General features: G+C 43.1%; 1 protein-coding gene across 2 annotated transcripts in view; it reads right to left on the minus strand.

Annotated features, from left to right (window-relative positions):
• EXT1 (exostosin glycosyltransferase 1) overlaps positions 1–20,688 on the minus strand; it is a 272,669-nt gene that overhangs the window by 27,407 nt on the left and 224,574 nt on the right. For both annotated transcript variants that reach the window (XM_005885852.2, XM_014533035.1), the window contains exons 2-3: positions 6,770–6,863; positions 5,135–5,242 (exon numbers count right to left, since the gene is read on the minus strand). In XM_005885852.2, the coding sequence (XP_005885914.1) occupies positions 5,135–5,242; positions 6,770–6,863 (202 nt within the window). The remainder of the gene's footprint in view (positions 1–5,134; positions 5,243–6,769; positions 6,864–20,688) is intronic.

Raw genomic sequence — 20,688 nt, forward strand, 5'->3', positions numbered from 1 at the left:
ATGAAAGTTACAGTTCTCCTCTAAAACTCAGAAGCAGGTTATCAGCTGTGTAGGATGTTCTTACAGTAGCAGTCACTGTTTTCTCCTCTGAGTCCCACAGATCTGTGATCTTGCACGTGGACAACCAAACTTTACAGAGAAGGAGCTACAGGCCTTGGGGAAAGGATGAAAGGCTTCATCCCCCAAACCCTTTTGAGACATGCCATGCCAGGGAAACAAATTATCTACTCAAGGGCTTTTTTGTGTTTTATTTTTTAAATCTTTATTGTTGAAAGTATTACATATGTCCCTTTTTTCCCCACTGACCTCTCTTTTTTTTTAAATATATATATTTTTTATTAATTTCAGAAAGAAAAGGAGAGGGAGAGAAAGATAGAAACATCAATGATGAGAATCATTGATTGGCTGCTTCCTTCCTGCACACCACCCAATGGGGATCGAGCCCATCAAGCCCACAAGCAACTGGGGCATGTGCCTTGACCAGGAATTGAGCCGTGACCTCCTGGTTTTCATAGATCGACACTCAACCATTGAGCCATGAGCCCTGGGCTACTCAAGGGCTTTTTAGGGAATGTCTCTGAGCCTCTCCAATGAACCGGAAGCTGGGATTAGTCAATTCTATGTGCACACGCCCCCGACCTCACCCTGAGAGCTGTTCTGCTCCTCAGACCTCTTTTTGGCTCCAGGACTTACCCCAACCCAATTTAATGTAAGTTATCCAACATCGTGTATGTTTAGTCACCACTGCTCTCTACCACACCACACAATTTTAAAAGGAGGAATCTATGTCCTGTCCATACTGCTGCACATGTTAAGGCAGGAGAGTGGCTTTTAGGGAGTAGTGTATTAAGAAATAAGAGCTGAATTGAACATGGCCATCTGAAGCCATGACAGGGATATCACTATTTTTACTAGCAGTGCAGCTCATGGGTAAGCACAGGGACACATAAGTTAGAGTGGAATTCTTGTCTCTACCATTTACTAGCTGTGCTTCCTGGGACAAGTTACTTGATCTCTCATTTATAAAATGGGGATACAGAACTGACATCATAAGGTTGTAACTGAGATCATGTAAGTGCTTAGCACAGGGCCCAGAACACGGAAGCTTAATTAATAGAGCAATAATTACTACTGATGTGATCATTGTTGACATAAGGGTGATGATATTCAAAGCTGGACAGACTGCTTAGTGTCTACATGTGAACTCGCTTGAGTCTGGAGTTCTTCTTTGAGTTTCTGGTGAGTTTCCTGGGCTGGCTTCCTATTTGCACATATAGTTTGAGGTTTCTTTCATTTATGGAGTCTATACCCTTCGCAGGGGTAGGGAACCTTAAGGGCCATTTGGATACTTATAACGTCACTCGAGGGTCATACAAAATTACCAACTTAAAAATTAGCCTGCTATATTGGGTCCAACGTTTCATTAGCTCGCCCCTCATGCCTTAGCAGGGCCAGACTAAATGATTTTGCGGGCCTTATAAGGCCCACAGGCCAGACGTTCTCCACCCGTCTTAGAGGCAATTCCTTGTGATTAGGAAGTGCCCTTTTGTGCTCACCTCTTTCTGCATGCTTGCTTCCCTAATGCTTGACTAATCAGCCGGATATGGGGGCCTGGGCTAACACAGAAATGCTCTGATTGCTGCTTTAATAAGTTACCCATGGCACTGTGACTAAGACTACCTCTAAGTTTCCACTGGAGGGGAAGGTGGTAGCATTGCTTTTAAGAGAAGCAGTAAAACTGCTTCACAATAAGAACAGATGGACGAGCTGTCGGGGCCACATCCAAAAGAGGATAGCAAATGTGTGCCCCCAAATGTGTATCTGGATCCCCGACACTGAAGAAGCATGGAGGCAGCAGGTAAAGGAGAAACTGACAGACAAGTATTAGCCCGAAACCAGCGCTCCAGGTGAAATGGGAGGTACATACCCTTGGAGAAGGTAGAAAAAACCATTCATATCATGAATCCTTGGCAAGTCAAAGCAAATTTATTTTATTTACTTACTAAGAAATTACCTAGATTGCCAAAGAAAGACATGAGAAAAATTACCCTGCTGAATTTTCATAATCAGTCTCTCTTCTAAATGTCAGGGGTATTTTTAAGAGTCTTATAGACCGACTTCACTGTTTCATCATGGTCATGAGGAACCATTCCATTAGAAAAATGCCGAGCACTATTGCTATGTGGTCTCCAGGAGACTGGATCGGCTGTGGTTACTATAGGAGAAAGGGAATATCATGGGATAACCTACCAATACACTCCCCTCTTATATAAGCCGCATCTTGATGCTCCTACATCAAGTGCAATATATTTTACTTGTTTCTGTGCATAATACAAGCATCTGACTACGCCTGCAAAGTGTTCCGGAAGTTAATTCCAATTGACTGAAAAACAACAACAAAAAAACACAAGTTCTAAGTTTTAATGGCATTTGGCTATTGGTTATTAATCTGCTTGTCCTAAGAGGCAGGTATGGAAAAGTGACAAATCAATTCCAATTTGGCCAGATGGTTTTGGAAGCTGCAGAACTCAAAGTCTTAATAAAAGGTCATGTATGGTAACAAAGCTCATGGGATCTACCAAAATAGATATAGAAAAGACACACTGAGCTCTCTTGGTGACAGGATGATGAGAACATATGCAATAAAAACATCCAAGCTGTTCTAAAACAGAAAAAGAAAAATTGTAACATAACAAAAACATTTCCCGGAGCAGACATTTGGGCTTGTTGCCAGCTCTTTAAAACCACTGGCAACGACAGTGCAGTCATTGTTCAATATGGAGGCAGCTGTGCGAAGACAGAACGCATATGAGAGGGGGAATATCAGCATGTTCGGGTGGGTGTGGAATAGAAAACACAATCTTCAGATCAAGCCAAAAAGTTGCTTCAGAAGGTGAAGTATGCATCAACGTTGGTGAAATGGTAGGAAATGGACAACCACAATTGAGTATCCTACACTGCTCTCCATGTCAAAGACAAACTACAATTTACTCACATCTAATTCATGGGAATATTGACACATAAATGGAGAAATTATGGCTCATGTTTTTTGCTCTCTTTGTTTCCAAAATTTCCTTTAATAAACATGCATTATTTTTCAAAATCATAAAAGGAAAAGGGTACCATGAAAAACAGCCATATTATCACTTTGGGTTAGTTTTTCATGAGTAAATTTTTTAAATTATCTTAATTGTTTATAATATATATTTTTATTGATTTTTAGAGAGGAAGGGAGAGGAAGAGATAGAAATATCAATGATGACAAAGTATTATTGATCGGCTGCCTCCTGAATACCCCACACTGGGGATCAAGCCTGAAACCTGGGCATGTTCCATGACTGGGATTCGAACCGTGACTCCTGATTCATAGGTTGATGCTCAACCACTGAACCACACCGGCTAGGCATCCTGAGTAAATATTTTAGACACACACCATCTCTGTGTGGGAAGGACACTTTCTGCTAGACCATGAATGCCTCTTTCGTTTTGTAGATCCCAGAGGCCACTCAGGTCACATAGAATCAAACAGAAGGAATGCTTTGGAAGCAGGGTTTAGCTTGCCTAATCCATAGCCCTCTCACTTATAAATGTTTCACCTGCTACTTTCAGGAGAGTACTGCCTCACTTCACCAGGAGCCAGCAGACTGGCTAGCAGCATTGAAGTAGGATCAATGACAGAGTTAGACACTCAATTTTGTGGATATCAAAAAATGCGAGGATATTTTTAAAAATCATTCTACATATATCTGTGGTAATTCAAGATAAAGTACAGAATGCCACAAAAGGAAAGCATTAAAATATTCTATAATTTTCAAGAAAGGAGCATGGCAATTTATGTAGAATGTAAATATTATTGCCCAAAGGGGCTATAGATAAATCCTTAGTGACCAACAATTGCTGTCCTCGGATTTCTCTGTGAGTATTGTACCTCCCTCCCAGGTAGCTCTTAAGAAGTTCAAACTTTTATTAGATCCCTTTTCAAAGATTAGTTCACCATATTTATGTGGGTTCATTTCTGGGCTCTGTATTCTGTTCCACTGGTGTGTATGTCTGTCTTTATGCCAGAACCATCTGTTTTGATGTCTGTAGCTTTGTAATATATTTTGAAATCAGGAAGTATGATTAGGCTATCTGGGGTCTTTTGTGGTTCCATATGAACTTTAGGATTGTTTCCTATTTATATAAAAGATGCCACTGAGATTTTGATAGGGGTTGCACTGAATCTGTACATTGCTTTGGGTAATATGGATGTTTTAACAATATTGTCTTAATTCTGCAATCTAGGACAACATAGATGAACCTTGAGGACATTATGCCAAGTAAAATAAACCAGTCACAGGAAGACAAATACTGCATGATTCCACTTCTATGAGGTATCAAAAAGAGTCAAATTCATAGAATTAAAGAGTAGATTGATGGTTGCCAGGGGCTGGGGGTGGGGGAATGGGGAGTTACTAATTCGTGGTGTAAAGTTTCAGTTAAGCAGGATGAAGAAGCTCTAGGGACCTGCTGTACAACAGCAATGCATTATGTACTTCAATATTTAAGACAGGTTTCATATTATATGTTCTTACCACAATGAAATTAACTTTAAAAATCTAGATAGCCAAAGGTACATATTAAAAAGCATTTTTATTAGCGGCTGCTCTTTCAGCTAGGTATCTTAAAGATAAGACTCACTCAGGTACCCAGAGTGGATCATTTGAGCAATAATAACACTAATTATGTGAATCAACCCTAGAGAACTCTCTCTTCCTGAAAATTAATCTGAAGGCAAATACAGAAACAGGGGAAAGGAATATGAAGCAGGACTATGGAACAAGACCTCTCATATCATTTCTAGAAACTCTGGATATTGAAGGGGCTGGATATACAGCCCTCCTCACCATCAGAGCTCATATCTGTTATCTGTAACTTCTCCTTTTTCTAATATATTCCCCGGACCTGGGCAGATTCTGTGTTGCAAAGTACACAGTGCCATATTAAATGACTTCATATTCGCCATGACACAGGCCATTTTCTCCTGATAAAAATTTCTTTTATGGAGCTGACCTTTTGGATTTATCTTCTTTGGAAGTCTGGATGGGGGCAGCAATAATCCACTGATCTGTTGAAGGCCAAGCCCCTTCCTTACCTGTAATAACAATCTTTCATCGCCTATGACGGCAGCTTGGTTCCAATTAATCACTTCAGAAAACGGCAACTCCCATCCGTTGCTGAGCATCACAGGGACACAGGCAGCCTGTGCAAGAAAGGGGACTTCATGAGTGTGAGGAGAGTGACAGTGGGAACCGTTCCAATCAGAGGCGAAATCAGTACAAATCCAATCACTGGCATTTCTTACATCGCATGAATCCTGGACTGCTGAGGCCAGAGGACAGTAAGCTTTCATGAGTTGTCAAGTCACATGAAGGTCGTATGTATCCAGCCAAGATTTTAATATCTGCAAGTCTTGCCCTAGAATGCTAAAACCCCATTTCTATTCTAGTATACTTGGTTTGGCTGACCTCACTTCCTTGGAGACGACTGGCCTCACTGGAGAAGTTTTACTGATGTAACAAAATCTTTCACCAACAACATCACAGCATAAAACCAACCTTGGATAGAAACGGTTTTGTCAGGGTAACGGCCACAGTCAGCTGCTAATGGCTTACCCCAAACGTCATGAGCAACAGAGTAGGATGGGGCTCGGCTTTGTGACAAAGTATTTGTGGACATAACTGCTACAGGGTGTCCACCTTTCCCTTGTTCTGCAAACGTCTGAACCAGAACTTTATTCCCTTCAGTGTGGAGGGACCCAAACCACTTGCTGTACCAACTGACTACCTGCACAGCGACCCAACAGCCCCAAAACACCGGGCTAATGACAAAATCCTGGGTCCAGATACACATAATCCCAACCAGGGCTCATTGTGCTCCATCAACACCTTGAGAGGCTACGAGCACATTGTGACCCTGTGCTTCTCAGAACACACTGTGCACTGGATGAGACGCTCAGAGCAGGAAGCTCTGCTGTCGGAGGACAGGGCAGAGTGACGGAAGTCAGGCAGCCGGTGACAAAGCACAGATTCAGGCAAACTGCAGAGCACCGAGAAGAAAACGTGGCAGCAAGGGGGTGAGGAGTGGAGGAGGAGGCTGAGGGTGTGCTTTCTGAAGGCTGCAACTTCCAGGTAGAAACATGCATAACAGTCTCAACAAGAGTCAGGTTTCTGCAGAGTGCGGTTAATGAGCAGACTCCACGCAGGTCTGGAGCTGCAGCCGGGACCTCTGGACGGCAGAGCTGGGAAGTGTGGGGCCCACTGAGCACCACCATGCACCACCTGCTGGCATTGCTCTCACATTTTAGAGGGCCGGAGCGACGACCGAGAGCGGGGACCGAACAGGCAATTTGGTTTTGGTGACTACAACCCATAAGCCATTTCCACTGCTCTTGAGACTGGCATCTAGGAAAAGAGCCGAGTCTCTGGGAGGAGCCCAGCGAGGCTGCCCGGCTGCAATCAAATCTGGCCTCTGTTTGAAAGCATGTCCCTGAAGAACCCACCCTCCCCGGTGGTGAAACCCTTTAGTCTTCTCCAGTCCAAAGGCAGGGAGAAATCCGCCTCCTGCCCCCACAGAAGAAAAATCTTGCGTGTTTTTTTGGGAAAACAGATCTCAGGTGTTCAAGGCAAATCACGCACTTTGTTTAGATCCCAGGAGAAGTGCTAAGGTTCAACCCACGCAGCGGCCTCCGTTCCTCAGCCCTATTCTGGGAAGTGTTGGGGTCTCTTACCTGCAGAGCCTCCAGGAACCTGAAGGACCCGAGCCTGCGACCACGAGGAACCAGACAGAAAGTGGCATTGTGCAGCATTTCTCGATAATCATACCTAGAAGGAGAAGAGGAGCAGTCAGCCAACGAAGACCCGTAGGGATGGAGGGATGAATGAGCAGCTGTGGATGCACACCTGCACGAAATTCCCAGAGCAACTTGGGACTACCCCAGGCGGGCAGTTCTCCCTTTTCCATGGGGGCACAGGGACTGTTGCATGGACAACAAGCTTGAACCTTCAAGTTGGACAAAGCTATTAGGGTCTTTTGCAAATAGCACATTAAGGCAAGTCTGATGGTCCCAGTAACAATTTGGATTGCTCAGCCTTTGCTTACAAAAACAGATTTCTGTATCCTGATGAAATGTGCTGTTCCATAAGCTTAAAAAAAAATCACTGCTAGTTTTTTTTTTCCTTAATGCCATGTCATTCACCAAACTAAGAGTGTTCTTGTTCCTCACCCCACAAAACCATGCTATTAAAACCTACTCAGGAAACCACCATTACAAGCACAAAACAACATTTATTTTCTCCTTCAAGCTGGAGTTTCTACATTTAACCAAGAACATTCAGTTACCCTAGGCCAGCGATTTTCAACCTTTGTCATCTCCCGGCACACATAAGCTAATTACTAAAATCCTGTGGCACACCAAAAAAGTATTATATTTTTTTGCTGATTTGAAAAAAAAAGGTATAATTTCGATTCATTTACACTGGACAGCTATTGTTGTATCGGCTACTGTCATTTTTTATTTACAAGCTAAGGGAAAAGAGGTCATCACCCCTGACTAAATCATCAGGTATAACATGTTTTAAGTATTCTTGCGGCACACTGGTATGTGGCAGCACACCAGTTGAAAATCAATTCCCTAGACAAATACTCCTGTATACAAGTGGCTAATGTGCCTTACAGGGGAAGGAGCTCGCTTAAGAAATGGGGCAAGAGGAATACCAAGATATGATTGTTTCTTCCATACAAATACCATTTAATGGCAAAACACTGGTTTTGCACTTGAAAAAAAAAAAAGCAAAATATAGCATGAGTGTCACCTGTCTTTCTGCTGGTGAAGTGCAGGAAAGAGGAGGAGCATTTCATTTTGTTTAGGATCATCCATTTGAAAGTGATTTCCACAAACACATTCCTAACCACACAGTTTCAGGCTCATTATGAATTTAAGAAAACCTGGGAAACTAGAGATGGCTCCTGTCCCGTAGGGCCCAGAGTCTCAGAGGTAAGATGAAATCACTCATTTTTCAAGAGCTTCCAATGCTTCGCAGACAGGTGTGACTTTGACAGCAGCATATGTCACCAGCATTTTCTGACTCTAATAGTCTAATTTAATCATAGCCTGAAGGCACTGGATTCTTCCCTCCTCTTTTTGGGATCCTGATATATAAATTTATATTTTTAAAGTCCACATCTATTTTTATATTCTCATACAAACTAGGCGTATGGGAGTAAGCCAATTTTCAATTATAAACCCGTCATTAAGAAGAGACATCATGCAAAGGGCCATTTGCTTAAACAAGCGTGTAGAACTAATTTGCACAAGAAAAGGTCACCGTGAATGGATTAAGATTATCTCCACTGAGAGTAAAATAAAAACCCTTGCTGCATTAATTAAACTGCAAAATAGACTTCAAAGTAGAAAAGAGTTTCAAGAGGGCTCAAATTTAGCTAAATAAGAAAAATATTAAATTCTGATGCTTATGGCTTCTTTTTTCTTTTGCTCACCAAATATAGAGGGGAAATTGACAAGTATGTTCAAGTTCAACTAATATAAGGTCTGAATCTCTACCTAATCGATGGAGAAGAGGGAAATATGTACACACATAACACAAATATATGCATAAAGTTTAAACTGCAATTTTTTAGTATAAAAAGGGTCAAATATACTTCAGGCTACAGCAAAGTTTAATAAATGCCAAGAATAGAAAACCCCTGAGGGGCTAGCACTGAAGGTCCTACATCCTTGTCATTAGGCTGCTAAAAATGTAAGACCCTATTAAAGTTCTGGATTGTAACAAGTTTCAAAGTTGCCAGGTGCAGAATTTACTTTAGGGAAGGAATGGAGGGAGAGAAAAGGCAGAAAAGTTAGAGGAAAAATTCACCTGGGTGTTGATTTTTAAGTGGTAGTATAGAGTATTTGCTGACGTAGCAAATAAAGCTTACAAGATTGAAGCTCGTGTTACTTCACATAAGAGGTTAACAGAAGATGTGGGGTGAGAAATCAGGAACCCACTAGGCACATGTAAGATTATGAACACAACATGGGAGATTTCTGGGTCTCAGTTTTCTCATCTGCCAAGTGAGCCAGCTGGGCTAGATGACTAAAGATTGCCTGACACTCCATTTTCCTTTGTTATGATTGTTAAGGAAGAAAGAAGGATGTCCTTTGGGAACATCCCACTGCTCCAGAGTTTTCCATAACTATTGCATGTACGTGTGTGCCTATATGTATGTAGATGTCTGCTCATGCATACACAATAGACGTTGAACAAGTGTATTCATGATGACACACGAAGACACAAACAGTATACATGCATATCTTAAACAATGATTTTCAGATTTCTAATCGTGCTCAAACTCTTTTGGGCTCCAGGAACAATGAGTCAGTAAATTATGACTATGTTATAAATGAAGGAGTAATGAAGCTCCAAAAGGGAGGCAGACGATGGATCAAGTTGGGCTACATATGTGTTTGGTGCCCGCGCACTCAGACTTTCTGTGGACCGGGCCCCTCTCCATATTGATGTTCTCACCTGCCCCACACCACCCTCCTGCCAGACTCTTCAACTCACTCGCTTTATCAGTCATTCTTTCAAGAAGTACTATGTTCCAGGCACTGTTCCAGTGCTGCAAATGTTGTGCAGAGAAGGTCTTTCTCTAGTTGCTAAACTCATCGAAGAATCACCCAACAACTAGAAAATACTGATGAGAACTTAAGGTGTAAGATCTTCTCGGGATGCTTTCATTACAAAGTAGACTATGAAGGCAGGTCCTCCAGACTGACACAGTAAGGAACTCTGGCCACTCTCCCCAGCAAAACAATTTAACTGGTAAAAATTGTTTTTTAAAAATTCATTTGAAGTTGCTGGAAATTGTTCTAAGGACATAATGACAAATAGAAAAACATTCATTCAAGAGAATCTACCAAATCTCAGTAAGAACTGTTGAGTGTCTGGAGCATTTGAGCCAGACCTGACCAACCCCTACCAGCTCTGCCTTCTAGAAGCTCAGGGGAATAGAGTCCAGAAGACTGGGCTCCTCTCTCTCCCAATACCCATCAGGATAGTGAAAAGACAACCCATAGCAAAGAGAAAATATTTGCACATCATAAATTTGAGAAAAAGCATTTATCAAGAATATGTAAAGAACTCTCCCAATTCAGCAATAAAAAAGACAATCTGATTTTAAAACAAAGGATTTGAATAGATATTGTTCCAAAGAAAATATACAAAGCGCCAATAAGCACATGAAAAAGATACTCAACATCATTAGTCATTAGGGAAATGGAAATCAAAACTACAATGAGATATCACTTCACACCCACCAGGATGGCTCTAATCAAAAGAACAGATGAGAACAGGTGCTGATGGGGATGCAGAGCAAGCGGAGCCCTGAGACATTGCTGGTGGGAAGGAAAATGGTGCAGCCACTTTGGAAACTAGTTTGGCAGTTTCTTATGAGACTAAAAATGGGCTTAGCACATGACCCAGCAATTGCACAGTTGAGCATTTATCCTAGAGAAATGAAAACTTATCTTCATGCAGAAACTTGTCCATGAATGTTCACAGCAGTTTTATCCTTAATAGCCCCACCTGGAAATCATCCAAATGTCCTTCGATGGGTAAATGATTCAACAAACTGTGGTACATCTATAGCCTAGAATACTTCTCAGCAATAAAACAAAATGAACCATTGACATACACAACCAGCTCAAAGAAATTATGCTCAGTTTAAAAGCCAACCTCAAAAGGATATGTACTGAATTATTCCATTTATATAACATTTGTGAAATAAAATAATTAGGGGGCCAAGAAAGATCAGTGGCTACCTGCTACCAGTAAATGGGGATTGGGGGAAAAGATGAGGAGATGACCGGTCAAGTGAGGGGGCAATCCTTTTGAAAGGACTAATTCTCCCCAATAATACTTAAGTTTAGAAATGTGAATCATATAGAAATCATCAACTTCTTAAAAGCAAGAGATATCCTAAGCAAGAAAATAAGTAGATGAGGGAGGCAATTAATCTCAGAGAGCTTTCAGCTTTAATTAATAAATGGTTTTGTTACCCTTTTCAGATAGGCATTACATTCCCCACTGTATAGGTGATGACAGAGAGAACAGTTTTCATAAATGATGCAAAGAAAAATGTAATAAAAATGACAGGACCCCAAATTTAATCCTGAAACCAGCACCACCCTATGGCCAAAATAATCTTCCCCTTAAAGTTATATTGAATAATATATGGGATACACCCCATTTAAAATGGGCCATGTAAGAAAACCTAATTCAAGACCTTCCCCCTCCATATGAAACACATTTTTGCTGGTAGTAATTCAGTACAATTGGGAAGGGGGGTGGGCAGTGTGCATAGCGCAGGGGTTCTCAGAGTGGGATCTCCCAACCAGTAGCATCATCCGGGAACTTGCTACAAATGTAAATTCTCAGCCTCACCCAGACCTGCTGAATCAGAGAGTCTGGGGGCAGGGCCCAGAATTCTGTGTATTAACAAGCCCTCCAGGTAATTATGATGCGCCCTAAATTCTGAGAACCACTGCCATGATAGTTAAGAGCTTAGTAATTAAAAGCTTAGTGGTTAGGCAGCTTTAGAAGCCAAACCTAGGTTCGAATTTCAGCTTTGCTGTTTTCCGGCAGCTTTAGAGACAGCCAAACCTAGGTTCGAATTTCAGCTTTGCTGTTTTCAAGTTGAGTGATCCTGGAAATGTTATTTGTTGAAATCTTATTTTCCCAGTTGGCAAAATGTGAATAATACTTAATATTGTGAGGATTAAATGACATTTTTAAGTAAAGCCTGGGCTCATTATACGCAATCCATATATGGAAGCTATTATCATCATGGCTGAAGGGAGGCAATAGAATATAATGGAAAACACAGCCAACATGACGTTAGAAAACCTGGGTGAGGAATTGGGTTTTGTGTCTACCACTTTGGGTGCAAATTGTCTAACATCTCTGAGCTTGAAAATTGTGAAGATCAAATAAGATCATGTCCATGCAGCACATACTGTAATACACTATGCAATCGCAAGTTATTGTGGTAAACTGTATCAGAATGAGGGGAATAAATACATTTTTAGAACCAATAACAATAAAATAAAGGAACAGATTCCCAAAGACAGAGCTAGGAAGCACTGCGGAGCAGACCCTTTCAAATAAAATGAAAACAGAAGCTGTGAATCACAACAGCTTCTAATCAAAAGGATTTGGGCTTATTATCAAAGCTACATAGATGCGGACGTTGCTGTTGCAGTGCCCATAGGTCCCCGTGGCTTCCACAATGCCTGTGTAGCATGCATATTTGCATCTGAGCTGTATTTTACTCATCAGAGAGGATAAGGAAGAAGCAAGTCGTCTACCCTCTCATCTCTGTAGTCACACGATTCTAGTTTCTTCACTATGTTCTTAGTTTGTCTCTAGTATTTATTTATAAAGAAACTTTACATCTACAGCTGATCTGCTCCCTCCAGCTCCCAGCCTCATAAGTACTTAGCCTTCTTTGCTTGCACCCAGGTTTGAATCGCATCCCTTAAGAAAAAAAAGAAAGAAAACAAAAACAACACATGACTGCTGTCATTCCACAAAGTGCGTGGGGATAAGGGAAATCAAATGAAATCCTTGAGCATTTCCTTTGTGCTTTTCCCCATTCATTCAACAAACATTAGTCAAAAGCCTACCATGTGTCAGGTACCATTCAAGGCAACAGTGAAAAGGCACCTGTTATCAAATGGTTATTATCAAGTGAAGGAAACTGTAGGATGGAGGCATGAAGTGGGGGTTATGCAGAAGGAGAAACAGCAGCCACAGCCTGCCTTTGGTGGGGAGAGTGAGAAGCAGGGATTTCTCCTGGAGGAAGGGAGACTCTAGGCTAAGTATTAAAGGAGACGCAAGAATCAGCCTGGCAATGGGCTAACAGGAGGCAATGGGCATTTCTAAGGGTAGAGATGGTAAGGCAGGAACAGAGGCACCAAAGTGAGAGGAACGACCTAGTCTGGGGTGGGTGGGGCTGGGAGGAGAGGGGGATGAGGTTGTTGATAGTGGCCGTACACTATTGGGAAGACTGTGTGTGGTATCTCCTCGAGCTTTTTGTGGGTGGTCATGAGTCACGGAAGGGCTCAAGCAGATATGTTGCCCTTGGGAATCCTCAAGACTTGATATAACCAGCGTCACAGGCGAGCACTAAGTTCCAAGTCCAACAACCCAAGTCCAAGCCCAGGAAGGTCACAGCTATGGAATCAGCAGGGCTCCAACTCCAGGCCTTTGGATTCTAAAAGGTCTTTGCTTTCTACTCCACCATGCTTCTTCCTAGGCCAGCCCACACACGTGCAGTGTCTGTATAAATAACATTTCTTATAAAGTGACATCCTCATCAGTTCACCTAGTTCCAAGTATTAGCAACTTAAAAGGACCCTCTCACCCACTCAAACTCCATGTGTACCAGGAGGTTAATCCACAAAGATGCCCTGTTATTTACTAACCATGTTGCCTTAGACTCTTTCTTGACCTCAACACTTAAAATTTCAATTACCTTTTCTGAAAACTAAAAAATCCGTGGCATGTAATAATATGAAATTGGCCCAAAGCTCAACTTTGAACGGAGAAACCAATGAGTGGGAGCCAATGCTTCAGCTAGAAAATAGGTCTAGCTGGCCACTGCGCTCTCTTTTTGTTGTCTTGTAAGCTACACAGGGGAAAGTATAGGCCCTTGTGGTCGTTGAGAATCCACCAGACCCATGGGGGCCTCAGTTTCTTCACGCCATCTACTCACAGTCTTTGCACAGGAATGAACTATTCCATGTGCTGGTGTTGGCTAAATGCAGAGGTGCTATACTACCGCCTGGTGCTGGGCATGGCTGACCAGATTGGCTACAGTCTCAGGGACATGCAGTGCCCCCAGAGGGAAGACGCTCACTATTTGGAGGTGGTGTGATTCCTCACACAGGCGGTTCTTTTACCTTTGAGCACTGACTGCTGCTAGAACCTCCAGGCACCCGGTCACAGCAAGGATTAGGAATTTATTTCTTTGTGATGCTCCTCAGAATGAGGCTGCCCATCCCAGGGTATCCACTACAAAGAGCAATGCTCAGTGGCCATCAGGGACATTTGTTTCTATTCACACTGTCATATGTGGCTTTCCACACAAGGCTGTCTCCTTTTTACTGGTATGTCCATTGAAAAATCCATTTCAGTATAGTGAAGGGCGAGAGGTAACATTTTGTGGGCTCTGGCTGGGGGTGAGGCCCCCGTGGGAGGCACTGACTTCCCATGCATGGGCGCGCGCGCACACACATACATACACACACACACACACACACACACACACACACACACACTCTCTCTCTCTCTCTCTCATTTAAGCCTCACAGCCACACCAGGAGGTAGATATGATTATACCTACTTTTCACAGGAAAGAAAAGAGAGTCAGAAAAATGTTTGGAATCAAACACCCCATCTGAACACACTGGAAATAATCCCTTATGGTGTCAAACTCCCCTACCCCATCTCTACCCTAAACATCTACTCACAGCTCAGAACTTTAAACTTGGACCAGCTGGTCATTGCCACCTGCAAATAGTAACAAATACAACAGGTACCAGATGCTCTTCATGCTCCAAAGAGGGAGACCATTGAGCTTCCCACTCATTAACTAGCAGCTCAATGGCTAACATAGAAAAGCAAGTGAGAAAATGGACAGGCATTAATGACAATAATGATAATAATTCCCCCACACCTACATGTGTCTGGAAGGCGGGGCAGGTGATCCACAACCTGTGCTGGTTATTGCACTTTATCGCTACAACTACACGTGAAATGCCCCCATTTTACAGACGATAAAGCGAGCAGCAAGGGTGTCGTGGGCTTGTACCAGGAGGGTGGGGTGCACAAGATGCCCTGTAGCTCCCGGATCTGCCTGGTAGGAAGGAGGAACACAGTGCCGGCGAAGGTGAAAGGGCAGGTTTCGTGCCAGGGGATATTAATTTCAGGGGGGTTTGCTGAAGGAGGTGAGGTTAGAACACCAGCCTTTTAAAAAATTAAATGTATTGGGGGTGACATTGGTTAATAAAATCATATAGGTTTCAAGTGTACAATGCTATAATCCATCATCTGTATACTGCATTATGTGCCCACCACCCAAGGAGCACCAGTTTTTGTACTCAGCAATTCCAAATTTCAAACTGCTCTGAAATAAAAGCAATTCCAGGACATGTGGATGTACATTCTTTGGCTAGAAATAAGGCATTTCTGAAAATGCTAAATTAAGGGCTACCTGGTTATGAGGGGGAGAGAAAGGAGTGACAAGAAAAGAGCCAGCTGCAACAATGGCCTCGGGTGTATAAATGGGTCCAGGAGAGGCACACAAAGGCCCTGGCTGCAGAGCCAAGTGTCCGTGACAGGCCCAAGGGCAGCTGGGAAGCCCGAGGTCATTATCTGGCCATTAACCTTTCACCGGGCTCTGTGCCACAAAGGCTGGCCAAGTGGAGCAGGGCCAGGAAGGGCAGACTGAAGCTGGAAAGCCCAGCGCAGGGGCCAGCGGCACGGAGTGTCGATTCTGGGATGGCAACTCCTCCTCAGGGACAGGCCAGTCCTGTGAGCAGGCTGTGGCAGGGGCACCCCCTTTCCTTCCCCTGCTGCATTTCCACTTCTGGTGCCCACGTCTTGGCCAGAGACTCTCTTGTGCTCACTCAGCAGACAGGCTGACCTGTCCACTGCTCACTTTCTATCAAGTTGCTGCTTTCTTGTTTCCCTTCCAGACAGCACCAGGGTCCTACTTGCTGTTGAACCAGAGCCTACCCCAGGGTCTGGCCTATAGTAGCCACTCAAAACATAGTTATTCAATGAATGGATGCGAAGTGCTCAGTGCCCACTGGTTTGCATTTAGACATGGAAACAAGAGGGACCCACAGAAGAGAGGCAAGCCTTTCATTAGAACAACCTATTTAGCTACTAACAGCATGCCCAGTTCTTGACTATGCCAGGACTTCGTAGGATGAGTTTCACTCCTATAGTCAGGCTGAGCCCAATTTAGAGAATGGAAAATAGTGTATTTTGGGTGGGAGCCGGGGGGGGGGGGGTCTTCCTTTTGTACATTTTCTATCCCTTGGTCTCTGCCTTTATTCCTAAAGGCCTGGCAGACTTAAAAATTTCAGCTTTTCTCTGCACACTGATCAGTGTGTGGACAGTGGGAAATTTGTGTTTCACCAGCCCTGGCATTTCAGGCATACCTCGGAGATAGTGCGGTCCAGTTCCAGACCACTGCACTGCAGTGAGTATAGCAATAAAGAGAGTCATAATCTTTTTGCTGGTGGAGGGTCTTGTCTTCAATTTGTGAAAAGGCACCATCTGTGAAGCACAACAAGTGAAGTGCTATAAAACGAGGTATGCCTGTAATTCCAAATCAAGGTGAATGTATGCACAGGGCTATTCAAACCAAACCTTCTCCAGGCCTTCCTCCATGTCTGAGGTGGAGAGGAAAAAACAAAATTGCAGAACCTTCACCTGCTTTCTATAGTGACAAACAATGCATTGGTCCAAAGGCACTGACTCTCTACCCCCAAAGAAAACTGGGCCCACCCAATGTTCTGATCACTTGCCTTGTTGAGCCAAGACATTCTTGCCTGCACAGCCAGCCTTGGTCAGCCCTGGGTATAGGAGAATGTTTGGAATTCCTAGTGGCTGTTCCCCTCACCAGAGGCGGCACTATGCAGAGGCTGGCCAGTGGTGGATCTGACATGCTCAGCATTCTTCATCAGTGCTTAAGCCTCTTGTCTGGTCCTTGCACTCAAGTGATTATAAAATACCTTGAGAACCCAATTACAGTTAATGAAATGATGGCTGGTTCAGTTAACCTCACTGTCCCGTCTCCTCTTCTGTTTTTGCCTCTCCTAGGATCCACTTTCTGACTTTGACAGTCAGGGCCAGCTCACTCCTAAGCCTTCTGCACTGAACAAGCAAATGAGATCTCAGAATTCTGTGTAGGCAGAGATGGTGCAAACCGCCCCCCCCCCACCCCTGCAAAAAAAAAAAGATAGGACACCAACATAATATGAAAGCTGGATGAAGCTAGCTGTCTGTGGACAGTCTAATCTTTCCCACCTGGGCATGTGAATGTATAAATGTACAGGGTGTATGCGTGTTCATGGGACATAAAAATTTGTGTATGGTTAACGGCCTAATTGTTTATTTCCCAGATCAGCCTCCCATGAGGGTTTGGTCATGGAGACTGGGAAGGTCCAGAAATCTGCCGTTTCCTTTGGTAGAAGCACAGTGGTGCCCAGGGGAGTCTATGAAGCTCTGAGTCACCTCTTCCTCCTCTTCAGTCGTTCTGCTCAGCACACTTCCCCTGGGGAAGCAGCTAAGCAGCTAGCCAGCTCCTAGGTGGCCTCATTTTGGGAAGAAGCTGTGGGACAGAGGGAAAAGTTAAGCATGTGATAGGGGAGAGGTAGACCAGGTGTCCCTTAAGATGCCTTTATGCCCTGATATTTGCTCACTGGACCAATAAATTTTGAGTACTGGGGAAACAAAAATGCAAACACCTAATGGTTTTTACCATTGCATGGGAACCAATGTCTCCTCATGCCCTTCCCTGTATCTCCTAATTCTACTTATTTCCTAATTCTACTCCCGTGAGTCTCTACATGAGCCGAGCAACAAGAAGTATACGCTGGTTCATATGTTTCAGGTTCAGTCTTTATAGATTCAACCACAGATAACTTCACAGTGTTCCCTCCCAGGCTGAAAACCCTCCAATGGCTCCTCAAGGTGCTTAGAATAATAGTCACACCTCCGTCCAACAGGCCTCTTGAGACTAGCTCTATCCACAGCTCTGACTGGCCCCTCCTCACTCACCATCTACAACTACCCTGGCCTTTTCTCGGTGTCTCAGCACACCACACTCATTACCATCTCCTGGACTTGGACTTGCTATGCCCTCTGCCTGGAACATTCTTCTCCCAAATCTCCCTCAGGAGGCATATCAGCACTCCTCAGAGACACTCTCACAGTCCAGCCTGTGTTCCCAGCACCCACTGTCCAATCATTGCCCTGTCCTAGGATCTACTACTGTCTGAATTCACACACACATTTGTTTGACTGGCTCACTGTCTTTCTCTCGAAATATAATGTATACTCCAAGAGAGCAGGAGCTTACCTGTTCTCACTCACCACTGTGGCCCCAGCTCCTAGTCCTGTGCTTGGACCGTACACAGTAATCTTAAGAAATGTTTGTTGAATGAATGCCAGATCTCCTCCTCATTCTTTGGGGAGGAATACCTATGAGATGGTAATGCCCAAGTTGCTGGCCATGTTTGTAAAGATAATTCATAGGATGCATTTCTAAATGGTTATAGAAATATCCTCTCTCATCATTGTTTTATGCAATACCAGCCTTATTTCTCTAGTCAACGCTAAGATTCGTCAACTTCTCCAAATGCCATCTGCTAGGAAAGCCAAGATCCCATTAAAAATGTCTTTAGAAAAAAAAATTGTAAAGAATGTCTTTAAGAGATTTATATGTAGAGTGATAAGATGAAACCTATACAAACTAATGTCTAGGAAATATACTTTCTGGTCGTGACTTTGTCATAAACTGATTTTAAGCAAGGCCCTTTGGGCCTGAATCCATGCTCATTTATAAAATGGGAAATCATAGTAGCTGTGCCCACCTAATGAGGTCCACCGAGGATCTAACGAGACAGCGTATGTGAGAGCATTATGCAAACTAAAGCACGTCTGAATATCAGGAAGGACAAGGCAAACATTTTCTTGGAATGATCTTTGTACATAATGAGGCAAAATGTAGAGAATGTGGAAGGCCTGGCATTATTTGTTTCTTTTTCTCTTTTTTGAGCCCCAAATTGTTATGGCCTCTACCCCAATCCACCCAATGCTTCAGAAGTGCAGAGCATCTTCCAAAAGAAGCATCTGGAATAGCTAATTTGTTACCGAAGCCAATGGTTAAACACACACGATCCCGTGGGGCTGAAAGGCTGGCCACGATTTCCAGTCTCCCACTGTTCGTTTTCAGCTATTACCCAGTCAGTCTGTTTTAAGGGTTTGAATTTGTAATGAAGATGGCTCAGAACTCTTGGCTACAGAGCCCTTAGAGAGAGAGAGAGAGAGAGAGAGAGAGAGAGCAATTCTGTCACACAGAACGTCTTGTTGCTTGGTTTCCATTAAGGTATCCTGGCTTTTACATAAACTGTCAAGTAAAACTTGGCATCGAAACACAAAGTGAGTAACTTTCTTTGTAGAGGAACTGACAGCTCAGCTGTGTGTCAGATACACAGCTGCTAAGACTCTGCTCAAAAGACGACTGCGTCCTCTCAGGGAGCTGGTACCACACGACGCCTTTACTCGGGATGAAGTCAAAGCAAAATGTAGGGATGATCTTCTTGGAAAGTTAACCCCACAATGCCAATCAACTCCATCCCTCTCCATGAGTGTTGGTTTTGGAATTTAAAAAGTTTTGGAGGTACGAAAACATAATTGGAAATTTTTTCCCCCTGCTTAAAGGGCTAATTGATTTCACAGGTGTTTAATTATCATTTGCTGTGGGATAATACCTTGTAGTGCCATAAAAAATGGATTTAATTTTCAAGTGCTTGCAAACCATTGCCAAAGCCCAGTTAGAGCTAAAGCTAGATGATTATTCTATAAATCAAACACACTGCCTCCTTTCTTTGAAATTTTTAATACTTGGGGATAATGCTATCTGACAACCTTGAAACTAACATGAAAAGCACCAAAAGGCAGCCACTGGAGCATTTTGGGACGTTTGGTTCATTACCAGTGACTCAGGCAGCCTCAGGACCGCGCCTGTGGGCTTCCCAAACATGCCAAGGGGGAGGGCATGGTGTGTCAGGACGCCGTATCTCTACCGAGATCAAATGGCCATATGCCCAATAATATCCACAGGAAAACAGAAATGAAACCCATCCCCCCTTAGCACAAAACCTGCCTCAAAGTGACTAACTCTCGGAGCGCAAACTAAGAGGCCTGGAATGTGGAAAGTGAAGGTTCTTCAACTTGATCAATGAATATTTTCCTGTCTTATGATTAAGACACAACCCTTGTGCTTTTGGTCATAACAAAGGACAGAAATCATGAAATAAAAAAAATAAAATGTGAACAGCTAGAAGGCACCACAGGTGAAAAAAGCAAAGCGAGGAGAGGTCAAGTAACCTGCCCAAGGAAGACAAGCACCATATGATCTCACTTAGATGTGGAATCTAATGAACAAAATAAACAAACAAGATAGAAACAGACTCACAGATATGGAGAAATGCAAAAGGTAAAGGGATTAAGCAAACAAAAAACATAGACACAGTATGGTGATTACCAGGGAGAAAGGGTAGTGGAGGAGGTAAAAGAGTGTAAAGGGGAGGATTAATGGTGATGGAAGGAGACTTAACTTGGGGTGGTGAACACACAATACTATATATAGGTGATGCATTATAGAACTGTACACAAGAAACCTATATAATCTCATTAACCAATGCCAACCAAATAAATTCAATAAAAAATAAAAGCAGAAAAAGAAAGAGACAGCTTGAAAATAGATTTAGAGACCTATTCTCATCCAAAATCTAAAAATAAAAGAAAAAAAATAATTTTAAGGCAAAAATCGGGGGGGGGGGGGAGG

This window comes from Myotis brandtii, unplaced genomic scaffold, assembly GCF_000412655.1.
Source record: "Myotis brandtii unplaced genomic scaffold, ASM41265v1 scaffold931, whole genome shotgun sequence".
In the NCBI taxonomy this organism is placed as follows: domain Eukaryota; kingdom Metazoa; phylum Chordata; class Mammalia; order Chiroptera; family Vespertilionidae; genus Myotis; species Myotis brandtii.